An 11,453-nucleotide genomic window follows, 5' to 3' on the forward strand; every position below is an offset into this window, starting at 1 on the left:
GGAATTGGTATAGATTGAGATTCATTTAGTATTGACTTTTAATAGAGAAAAAGAAAATGGGGGCTCTGAAGGGCTTTAGAGATTTCAGAATCGATGAATATTGGAGTTGTAGGAAAGGTGAACGGAAGGGGAGCGAGTGTAAGAACTAGAAGGAGGGGAGGAGCGAGCGTAAGAGCTAGGGGGAAGAGGGGAGCGAGCATAAATGCTATGATGTAAATGAGAGGCATTAGCCGAAGGCTTAAAGGGGATCACTCACTTCACTTTCAATTTATTCTTCAATCAGAAGCTTTACCATTGTATTATGCTATACAGAATGTATTGTTTATATGCATTATCTATTTAGCTTTAATCTATATATTTATATTCATTTCAATTACTAATCGAATTCAATATGAATAAAGTATTGATTATCTTAAACTAGAATTCAAGAATTTCACTAAACCCCTTTAGAATAAAAATTTCTAATCATTTATGAAAGAAAAAGCCCCCTAATCAATACTTTAAAAACGCTTTTTTCAATGTATTATAAAAATATTGAATATTTTGGGAGCGATTGAAATGGCGACACACTAAATAAACTAAACTCAATTAAGTATTATTCAATCACCCCTTGTAAGAAAAATTGACTTCAATGTTTTTTTCTTTTTTCTACAATACAAAGCCTTCTTATTAATCTTCAATAATTAAATTTTAAAGATTTTTAGGGTTTTTAAAACCTATAGTTTCTAAATCAATTACTAATATAATATAAAAAAGAATGCAATTATTGTATTCTATTTGCTATATATTGTATTAAATGTAAATTGTAGGGCTCGGTAACGTGTGCCTACATCGGTATTTGGATTTTCCGTGGCTCCTTATTAGGCTTAAGTCGCAATTAGCGTGTCGCCATTTCAATCGCTCCCAATATTTTCTGGGGCTAACAAAGCGGCCATTTTGTCAATCGCGGATTCTGCCACCACAGGGCTCACTCTCGCATTATATATACAATATCTATACATATAGGGGTGAAACGGAATACAATCATAACTAACTGTATCTATCTACTTACTCGTATTCCGATACTAGAAATGATCCATAGTACCCATATTTGAGATAAGTACTGGGAGCTATCGGGTCGAGCGGGTTTAGACAATACAATCTCACTACAAGCAACCAGCGCACGTACCATCCCCACCTCGCCTAGCATCCACCACCAAAAAAACAACCCCACCATCATCGTTCAACCTCAAAAATTGATCAAAAAAACTTCAAAGAAGGAGATGGAGTCAAACCATCATTGTTTTCAATCCAAGACAATGTCTTTGGCGGTGCTGGGAATCGAACCCAGATTGAAACGGATCATTCATGATATATCCTGTAAAGGATGAGCCACAACGTCACGTGCTACCATTACACCACACCACCTGCTGAGAGGCTGTTTTTGATGCATGGGGTGGAGAATTTTAGGTATATAGCTACAATAAAATGCTGGTGGGGTAATGGAAACTTGTGAGAGATATCTTTCGGAGGACAATTGGTGGTGGGTAGAGTAAAGATGTGGGGTATGTTTTGAGCCTGAGACTGACACGTGATGTGTTGCATATCATGCAAACCTTATATAACCCTTTTAAATTAAAACCCTTCAATGCTTCAACTCCAACTCAACAATCAAACCCTTTGGGTGTTCCAATTCCAATTCTATTTGGGCAATGTCGTTCTTTTAGTATCTCTATTGAGACTGAATAGCCATATCTTTCTAATGTCTCAATTCGCATCAAATAATTGCATTCTTCTAGTGTCTCAATTCTGATGGAACAATTACATTCTTCTGCTGCCCCATTTCAGATTTAGCATTCAATGCTTAGGTGATTGATCAACGGTTCACCAATCTACACCTTCCCAACACTTCCTTCCCCATGCATGAAAATCCATCACCAGTACTCTCGCTCTCATCATCTGCCATCCCGCTCGCCTCGTCATCATCTTCGGCATTTCGGTCGGAAGCGTGCAAACTCTCGGCTGGTGAGGTACCGCTTTGGCTGCAATCTTACGCCTACTTCTCTTGCTCTTTCTCATAACTATGTTATCTTCATCTGTTTCATCTTCAGCTCCTTCTTCCTTGTATTCTTCTCCTTTCCTCCTCGCCCGCTTTTCACTCTTCCCATTGCGAACCTTGCTCGACTTCTCATTCCTATCTTTATCCTTATTCTCTTCCTCCTTAGATTGATTGTACCACTTCCCGATACCAATATATGCTTGAGCAATCGCCTCCTCGTTCCAACCATCATTTTTGATTTATATTCAAACAATCATACAAACTTGATCTTGCATCTGAAATAGAAGGAGGCTCCTTCCTATCTTGAAGCTTCGCTCACAAAAATTGACATGAGGCAACGAGTTACTGCCTAGATAGTTAAGAAGCGCTTCCTACTTACATTTCATTTTTCAAATACATCTCATTCATGTTCGAGTAAACATGTTGTTTAACAAAAGTTAACTCTCCTATATTCTTTATATAATCAAGCAATATCCATCATCTATAAATCTCTCAGATTCGTAATCATACCTGAATCCAGCACCTCTAGCACACCGATCCTTGGTCCTACTAAGATCAGGAGCAGCGCACGATGATTGTCACTCCCTTACAACCAATATGAGCTAATGGCGGACGCTCTGCAAGCTAGAGAAGAAGTTTTGACAGAGGTGTTGGAAATAATGGCGGAGAAGCAGTCTCCTTGTATTTACCAACATTCTGTTGTTGTTTGTATAATGGAATTATCTTCGGTAGGTAAAACCGAGGCCAGAATGACTGCCAGATGTTGATTGCCATCTAACAAGCAGTGTTGTGTTTGTTTGTTGATTTGTTGTGTATTTTGTATGTGTTGGAATTAGAAAACTGCTGATGCTGCCATCCAAGTAGTAGACTTGAGATTTATCGAATTAATGTGAAGTGTTTGTTTGCCTGCCAATTTTTAGCTCTCCGGTTCTCTTTGCTGTCTGTAATAATAAGTTAGTACAACTGCTGAACAGTCATGACTACCTTGTGTTTGTTCCTTGACTGCTCGATTATCTGTTAATATAAATACACTCTTTACTTGCTTATTACTATATTTGAGTAGCCGTCTTGATCTTAGCCACTTAGTAGATTGTTCTTCCTTATTCCAATATTATTCTGTAGTTTACTCTGCTTCTGCCCTTCTCCTGTTTGGAGAGGTTGGTGTGTTGACAAGTGAATACAATGTACTGTATTAAACGTTAAGACTTGTAAAAAAAAAACAAGACATCGACCAACCAAATGGCCTGTTTTGAGCTAGTTGTACCTAGGTACTCATCTCAACATACACGAGAATTATAATTAGCTCATGTTGTTGTTATGTCAACATTAAATATACGCGTCAAATTAAATATTGTTGTCGGGTACAGCAACCTCGAACTCTCCAACAACCATCACAAAGGACAACAAAAAAGAGGAAAAACGCGTGGCTGAATAGCCTGATATCATCGCGGATTCTCTCATAATCCCTTTTTAAATATCAAAAATTATCTTTGATCAAGTCAGTCTCGCCAGCTATCACCCCACTGGGCACTTTCGCACTCGCAATCTAAATTCACGTCGCCATTTCATTTGGATTCCCATTACAGCATCGTGGTTAGCAACATAGCCATTCTGTTACAACGACAGCAGATACTCTTATCTTTTGTCGACTCGCTGTCACAGCAAGCTCTTGTTGCCAATTCTGCAGCACCGCCGTGTTTTCTGTCGCAGATTTTTAAACGTTTCTTTTCATCTGTTGAAGCAGAATCTACTATCAACCTCGCCAAAGACAACTCCTGGGTATACTGGCATCCCAACCTCCTTCTTTAACACTGTTATAATACGACCACCGTCAATAACAGCATCTTCTTCCATAATGTCTGCCCATGTTCCAGTAGTTCCTATAGACTATAACCGCTGGTTCAAAAACCAGCAATACGGCCCGGGAGCCTATCCCGCCATCGATACCCTGACTTTTCTTTGCCGTCAGGATGCAGCAATCTATAATGCGAGAATACGGTGTAAGTAATCTTTCTCATTTATATCTCCAATCTCTCAAGACAAAACACTAACCAGTCCGCTTTACAGTTCAAGAAGAAACCATGAGAGTTCATGAGACCGTTGCACCAACAACAGCAACAGCCTACGACATCACCGATCTCAGTCGCCATGTCATTGGCTATTGGGAAATGATGCTTAGCGTAGCAAAAGCGGATCCTGTCTGGGCGGCCAGTTACGGAGGCACCAATACGCCGCGCTCCTTCAATAGTAGTTGGAGTCGCGCGAAGCAGCACATCAGGGAGCTTATTATTAAGAATCAGCGTGCCGCAGATCAGGCTGCTGCTGATGCGGCTGATGATATTTGGGAGGTTGATTATGAAGGGGAAGAGGGTAGCGATCAAGAGATTGATGACAGCATTGTTGTTGCGGAGAACAACGATGACGGAGAAGAGGGCACTGACGAAGAAATGGAAGAAGATAATGAAGGGGAAGAAGATAGCGATGAAGAAATGAATGAAGATGGTCAAGGAGAAGAATGTAGTGATGAAGGAGAAGAAAATAGCAATGAAGAAACTGATGACAACGATGAAGAAGAATTGGGCTTTTACGAAGGATGATACGAGTTCTTTTTGTGGGATAATATATAGTCTCGATTCCTCTTGTTTATACTTGTTTTCATAACTTTCCAAAAAGCAAATATATACCACTCTAAACTCGGAATCGAGTACTTCCTGAATTGTACTTTCGATTACTGATTTGAGTTGCCAGAATCTGAACATCCTTTGAGAATTTGTGTAGTTGCGTATGCCTCGACGATGGGTTTTAATTGAGAGGAAGAAGATTAGACGATAGTCTACCGTTGTTGGTATTGGGTAAAGATGTGATTGAGCTGTACATCCCTTAGATGAGAGTATTTTATTTATTTATTTTGCATATACTGAAGTTATAAATCGATGATTTTTTTGTCCTAAACACGCTATTTTCTCAAGTTTGGACTTCTAAACTCGAGAGACTGATATAAGAAGCTCGCTAAAGAAGGTAAAGACTACCGAGAACTTTAAAATGATGCCCGAAATATCTCTGATCCAGCATCGGGCTACGTCATCGATGAGTTTTCACTCCTCTGTCTGTAGTTCCGATGATTCGATACGTCAGAGTTGGGCCGTTTTCTCAAACGATAGGGTTTGAAACAATTAGGTGATATCCTTTCTCTTTCAAATCTCGAGAGGGATAATGAGCTCGCATTTATCTGAATTGAAACAGTAGTAGTTGATGAACCACTTGAGTAAGATGTAAGAAATGTCCGAACTGGGACAATGGTCTCATGGCACTCTATTCCTATTTTACATATCGGTCTCCTCATACTCATGCGATGATTCCCAGAGTATGGCAGCGAAGAGTATAACGCATTGAGCAGATCATTGAAATAGAGAGCTTGGACGACCGCATGTATATATATATATGTACTACTAAATGACAGCAATGCTCTTTTCCGATATTCGAGCGCGTTGAAAGTGCGGCTACTTCATGTCTGGATTCCCCCGGTGTCTCCCGTTCCTCACAGCAACGTTCTCGGCCAACCTTCTACTTGTCTCTTGAATCAGACCCTTTAGAAGAATTAATATTACTTCAGACTTGTGCTTCAGCCTTCACAAAAAAAGCTTGGTAACAACATGAGGTTTCGTCCCCTTCCAACCTTGAATCGAACTACGACTTCGAACCCTGACAATTGTCATTGGACTTTCTTGATCCTCTATCTGCTTTTAAGAGAAGTTACTGATATCCTTGAATCATCGTTTCTGAAAGTCAACACCGCAGTCCGACAATGGCATGCTTCAAATTTCAGGATTCAAATAAAACATTCAATAGCTTTGAATTATCGAGTCAGACCAAACCATTAAAAAAAACAAGCTAACTTTATATGAAATGACAGTGAAATTTTATTATTAACCCCTCCTCCCTTCCAAAACAATCCTACGATGGAGATTCACCAAAAGCGAATTCTACAACAGACGACGACGAAGTAATAAATGCTGCTACTCACGAAAAATGGTGTATCGATAGAACAGATAGATATTTGCAAAAGAGCACATGCAAAAACAATCCAATCATAACATGGAATATCCATTACAGGTAAATAAACCCCTCCTGAGTGGTCGCGGAAAAAGAACGAGAAGAGGGGCTGTGGATACTGCCCCTCTATGCGGGTCTCGCACTCGACAAAGACCAATCTAATAGGCACAGCCCAACCTACATTTCCTGCACATTCTATGAGTGGATGCCTCAATGGGCAATATATTCCAAATTAACATTCGTTTCTCCATCAACAACAACTACCAGGGGCTGTAACTCAGTGGTAGAGTGCCTCGTTTGCATTGTCAGATATCTTCACAGATACATCTGATAAATCTCGATGAAGTCCAGGGTTCGACTCCCTGCCGCTCCAATATATTTTTGCACACATTTTCATCTTTTTATCTCCAACATTGCGGAAGTTGTTGATGTTTCTGTTGGGTGAAAATTTCGGTTTTGCTTTGGAGTGAAGCGAATGATTTAAAAGGGGCGTGGCTTTTGTGATTAGGGAAGGAACGATTTCTTTTCTGGATTTGAGTCCTGCTCTATCTACTCTGTACTCCGTTGACAAGTTGTCTTGATGGGGGAAGAGAACGAAAGCTGAGGGAGGGTGTTGAGTAATTTTCTTTGGCGTTCATCGATTGGTGCGCATGATGTGGATTCCGAAGCTCTCTAGACCTCGGAACGATATCCCCACAAAACTTCTCGAAGCATCTCTAGCCACTGCTACTTGAATTGTCTGATTCAATTGGTGGCTCTGTTTCATGGATTTTTTGCGAAAGATTTTTTTCATGGTTGTGCGTGGGGTTGGCGGGGGATGTTTCGGAGATAAGTTCACAAAAGATGGAACGCAAAGACAAAAAGCACTCGGTAAATTGTTCATCGACTGACGTATATACCGACGCTGAGAATCTAGCCACTGGAAGGAATACCATTAATGGTGGCAACATTGCTATAGCATGGAAATTGATTGACGTTGAGGTACCCATCCGGGCGTTGCAATGATTATGGACAGGCCGGATGTCAAAATGTGTAATGCATACATACATACATACACATGACAAAGACCCCACAAGAAATAATCTAAAGAAAAGAAATGTCATGGTGCAGATAGTCCGTGGTATGTGAGATATACAGTAGTATACTGAAATCCTGATCAATGAATTATTATAGGCTTCTGATTCCATACTATGCCATGAACTGAACAGAAGACCCATTAGTCAACTGATCTCGCCAAAGTCAAGAATCAACATAATATCGTTCTTACCAACCAGTCCGAGGTTGACGACTGGGAGAGTCTGAATATTTGGATGACCGTGAGAATTGAGGAAATCGGCAGAAAGTCAAAGAGCGTCGAATTAGAATTAGAAATGTATTATTTTAACCTGACAAGTGTTTATCTACCCATCCAGCCACCATCTACCGTGAGAATATCTCCAGAGATATATGCACTTCCCTTGCTTGCCAAGAAAACAACACTCGCCTTGAAATCATCTGGGGAACCCCATCGACCCGCCGGTATTCTTTCACTAATACTCCTCAATCGTTCTGGGTTGGCCAACAAGGCGGTATTCATCTCCGTCTCAATATACCCCGGAGCAATCGCATTGACATTAATTCCTTTCGATGCCCATTCGTTCGATAAAGCTTTGGTAAGCTGTCCCACCGCGCCTTTCGATGCGGAATATGCTGGAACAGTAAGACCACCTTGAAAGGTAAGAAGACTAGCAAAATTGATGATGCTACCTCTTCGGCCAGTAATAGCAGATGGTTCGAGCTTCAACATGTGTGCGCCAACATCGCGACAGAGGGTAAAGACAGTATTGAGGTTGACTTGGATCACCTAAATACGATAACTGTTAGCACAATCCACCTTCTTCAATCATGGAGAGTAAGATGCGTACCTCATTCCAGTCTTTATCCGGAAACTCGTGGCTCGGATGGCGCCTTTGAATCCCAGCACAATTTACCAAGATGTGTATCGAGTGTCCATCTTTCAGGATAGTAGATGTGATGCCGGCGACCTCTTCCTGCGATGCCAGGTCCGCGGTGTATATAGGAGCTTTCCTTCCCAGAGCCTCGACGGCTTTCTGAGTCTCGAGATTCTCACGACTACGCTGTATGAAATCTTTCGTCAGCACGTACGATCCAGTTTGAATACGGTGGAACGAGATCTATGTACCTGTATCAAGATCAAATCTGCTCCTGCTTCAGCAAGTGCTAAGCAAACAGCTTGTCCAATGCCTCGAGTACCACCAGTAACGAGTGCGGTTTGCCCCTCCAAAGAGAATAACGCTGATAAAGCTGTGGCTGCCATTGTATTAATCTTGTACCCGAAGGTGTTGTTCCGTGAAGCCTCACATGGTCTGAAAGTTGGAGATTAATACTTCGTACTTATTAAGTATATCAATTGAACAACCAAGTAATTTGCTCGTTGTGCTCCCACTCTCCACTCCGATTTGCGGACAGAGATGCCAAAACGTGGGGGTAGCTCCCCGATTTTCTCCACAGTGGGGTTTGCAACACCGTCATAACCGGTTTGTTGATTTGTCGGCGTAAAAGAAGACATTTTAGTGCAAAGACTAGCCAAATGTACTTAATTACTGCAAAATGTCACTCAAGTACACGTTTTGATCTTGGAATGAAAGCAGCATCTATCATCATACCATATCTTCACAAGAAAGCACTCAACATCATGGCATCTAGTTCTAATACTGAAAGTGGTGAGCAAAGAGAAGTGAAAGCTTCCGTGCTTCACGGCGCCAAAGATTTGAAAGTCGTAAGTTGGGTGTTCTCAAGCACTTTCTTCACAAAAGGTAAGAATATGACAGCTGACATTCGAACAGGAAACTCGTGCTCTAGGTGTCCCTGAACCGAAAGAGGTACAAGTCGCGGTGCAAGCTACTGGTCTCTGCGGATCTGATTTACATTACTATAATCATTACAGAAATGGAGATATCATTGTCCGGGAGCCTATGACTCTCGGACATGAATCTGCTGGGGTTGTTACTGCTGTTGGCTCCGAAGTCAGTAATCTGAAAGTTGGAGATCACGTTGCCTTAGAAGTTGGACTTCCTTGCAAGAGCTGTGATTTATGTGTAAATGGAAGATACAATATCTGCAAAGAAATGAAGTTTAGAAGTTCGGCGAAAGCATTCCCACATTTCCAAGGAACTCTGCAAGAACGAATTAATCACCCTGCAGCATACTGTCATTTGTAGGTATTGCTTCTATTATTTTTGTTTTCTGCCACGTGCTCACTGCGGTAGATTACCTGAAAATGTATCTCTTGAGCTCGGTGCCGTGCTCGAACCTCTCAGTGTCGCAATACACGGCACAAGACGAGCTGCCTTGCCAAAGGGCAAGACGGTGCTCATCTTCGGTGCCGGAGCAGTAGGCCTCTTATGTGCGGCAATGTGCAGAGTTACCGGTGCCAAGAACATTGTCATAGCAGATATACAGCCCGACCGATTAGATTTTGCTGTCCAGAACAATTTCGCAAATGCTAAACTTCTAGTTCCAATGACCAGACCTCAGACAATTGAGGATAAGTTGGCTTTTGCGAAAGAGGTTGCTGAATTGGTCAAGGAAGCATCTGGCGAAGGAGAGGTTGATGCAGTATTCGAATGTACGGGTGTTGAATCATGCCTTCAGGCATCGATATATGTAAGTCATAAGATGTTCTATGGGATGGGAAGATTGATGCTAATGCTCTTCAGGCAACCAAACCAGGTGGAAAGATAATGCTAATTGGAATGGGAACGCCTATACAAACATTGCCAATTTCTGCAGCTGCTCTTCGAGAAGTTGATCTCGTGGGTGTTTTCAGATATGCAAACACTTATGCAGATGCCATTAAACTTGTTGCGAGCAAAGATCCTCTGCTCCCTGATCTCTCAAAGTTAATCACGCAGAGGTACAAGGGATTCCAGAATATTCCGGAAGCATTTGCAATGGCTGGTAAAGTCAAGGATGAGAATGGTAACCTGGTTTTGAAAGTTCTCGTTGACACTACTGGGTCATAAAAGAAATTATTCTAGCTGGAGCTACTACTCGCTCATGGTCAGACAACACCCCTTACTTAATATACCTTTTTAAAAATCGATGGTAGCAAGGGCTCAGCGTAAGTCCTGGTGTGCTGGTGGAGTTCAGTTTTTCTGGTATAGAGTTAGAAGGGTTTAATTAATCATATCTGGTGAGCTACGTAGAGAGTTAGAGTATCATGTTGGTCGACGACGGCATTTTAGATTACATCTGGGACTTGAATGAATGAAGTCGATTCATTTGATATATCCGTTTTGATGTTTAAGTTCTGATCACATTATCTGTAAGATTTTTGTGGCTCGAGGGTGAGCAAGTTTATGATTGTGTTTCGATTTCATTCATTGGCAGCCAGAGAACGTGCCCCTCTGGAGAATTTCGGCTCAGCTTCACTTTGGCAGAGCAGACCTGCTTTTACACAAGACCTTTGAGAATAAAATTGGTTATATGACGGGTCAATACCACAGCATCGGAGAATAGAAAAAGAGAGAATGACACACCCTGCATGATCTAGAACCAGAGGTCGGATTAATGATTTTTCTATAAAAAAAATAATAAGACGAAAATAGATATGACTTAGCGAGATGTATGTAGATGAAATGACCACCAGAATATATCTTGGGCCGATATATCTGTGCTGTTAGTATCACTAGTGGGTCATGTACCCTCTCCGAGCAAGACATATGAGCGGAGAGTGCAGCATATAGGGCAATGAGCCGAATTCGGGTCAGCGAGGCATGAGCATTGTTCATCTTATGTCAGTTCTTTTATTCTAGTTGACAGTTTGTGGCCTGATACAAATATGATTTGATTAATATCCCGATAGAGTCAACTCATTGAAACAGTATATAATCGACCAGTCGTTTGTCAATCCCGCGCTGAAAATGGAGGGCATGTGGAAACGGCCCAGACCTACCGATTACCTGGGGAAGGGAAGAAGAGACCTTCGGTATTGGATTCCGAGGTATGATGTCGTAAATCGAAGGTGGTAGAATGCGGAAGACTGGCTATAGACGGCCATTCATCATGGTGATGCTTGGACAAAGTAAACAAGAAACTACCCTTGAGCCATGAAGCATAGAACCATCTACCCACCACGCTTTGCATCATTCTTCGAGCAATACTCTCCATTCTTACGGGCATTCCTGTTATTGATAGCGGCGAGTGCTCTTTAGCAACAGCCCGTCTCGTTCGACGTCGGTAGTGCAAGGGATCGTCGTCACAAGCCAAGGCCGGAAGAATATCTCATCGGCAACATTGACTAGATTATGAGATGCATATTGGCGGCTGGGGCATTGGCTTTCGAGACTCCGGGACTATC

General features: G+C 41.6%; 3 protein-coding genes across 3 annotated transcripts; 2 read left to right on the forward strand and 1 right to left on the reverse strand.

The window, feature by feature from the left end:
* The first annotated feature begins 3,485 nt into the window (after nt 1-3,485).
* Nucleotides 3,486-4,843, forward strand: BCIN_01g02480 (hypothetical protein). The gene is made up of 2 exons (XM_001548489.2): nt 3,486-4,038; nt 4,106-4,843. The coding sequence occupies exons 1-2, from the start codon at nt 3,894-3,896 to the stop codon at nt 4,633-4,635; spliced, it is 675 nt and encodes a 224-aa protein (XP_001548539.1). The 5' UTR covers nt 3,486-3,893; the 3' UTR covers nt 4,636-4,843.
* A 2,537-nt stretch (nt 4,844-7,380) lies between these two features.
* On the reverse strand, nt 7,381-8,481 carry BCIN_01g02490 (hypothetical protein). The gene is made up of 3 exons (XM_001548491.2): nt 8,274-8,481; nt 7,996-8,208; nt 7,381-7,934 (listed from the first exon to the last, which is right to left on the reverse strand). The coding sequence occupies exons 1-3, from the start codon at nt 8,406-8,408 to the stop codon at nt 7,488-7,490; spliced, it is 795 nt and encodes a 264-aa protein (XP_001548541.2). The 5' UTR covers nt 8,409-8,481; the 3' UTR covers nt 7,381-7,487.
* A 146-nt stretch (nt 8,482-8,627) lies between these two features.
* Nucleotides 8,628-10,374, forward strand: BCIN_01g02500 (hypothetical protein). Its single transcript, XM_001548492.2, has 4 exons — nt 8,628-8,870; nt 8,938-9,308; nt 9,361-9,757; nt 9,811-10,374. The coding sequence occupies exons 1-4, from the start codon at nt 8,682-8,684 to the stop codon at nt 10,114-10,116; spliced, it is 1,263 nt and encodes a 420-aa protein (XP_001548542.2). The 5' UTR covers nt 8,628-8,681; the 3' UTR covers nt 10,117-10,374.
* The last annotated feature ends 1,079 nt before the right edge of the window (nt 10,375-11,453 follow it).

The sequence above is a fragment of the Botrytis cinerea genome, chromosome 1, assembly GCF_000143535.2.
Source record: "Botrytis cinerea B05.10 chromosome 1, complete sequence".
In the NCBI taxonomy this organism is placed as follows: Eukaryota; Fungi; Ascomycota; class Leotiomycetes; order Helotiales; family Sclerotiniaceae; genus Botrytis; species Botrytis cinerea.

Coding starts and splice junctions, on each gene's coding strand:
- BCIN_01g02480 (XM_001548489.2), top strand. CDS start 3,894: ATGTCTGCCCATGTTCCAGTAGTTCCTATAGACTATAACCGCTGGTTC. Junction 4,039..4,105: donor CTATAATGCGAGAATACGGT/GTAAGTAATCTT, acceptor TCCGCTTTACAG/TTCAAGAAGAAACCATGAGA.
- BCIN_01g02490 (XM_001548491.2), bottom strand. CDS start 8,408: ATGGCAGCCACAGCTTTATCAGCGTTATTCTCTTTGGAGGGGCAAACC. Junction 8,209..8,273: donor CAGATTTGATCTTGATACAG/GTACATAGATCT, acceptor GATTTCATACAG/CGTAGTCGTGAGAATCTCGA. Junction 7,935..7,995: donor CGGATAAAGACTGGAATGAG/GTACGCATCTTA, acceptor TATCGTATTTAG/GTGATCCAAGTCAACCTCAA.
- BCIN_01g02500 (XM_001548492.2), top strand. CDS start 8,682: ATGTACTTAATTACTGCAAAATGTCACTCAAGTACACGTTTTGATCTT. Junction 9,309..9,360: donor CCTGCAGCATACTGTCATTT/GTAGGTATTGCT, acceptor TCACTGCGGTAG/ATTACCTGAAAATGTATCTC. Junction 9,758..9,810: donor GCCTTCAGGCATCGATATAT/GTAAGTCATAAG, acceptor AATGCTCTTCAG/GCAACCAAACCAGGTGGAAA.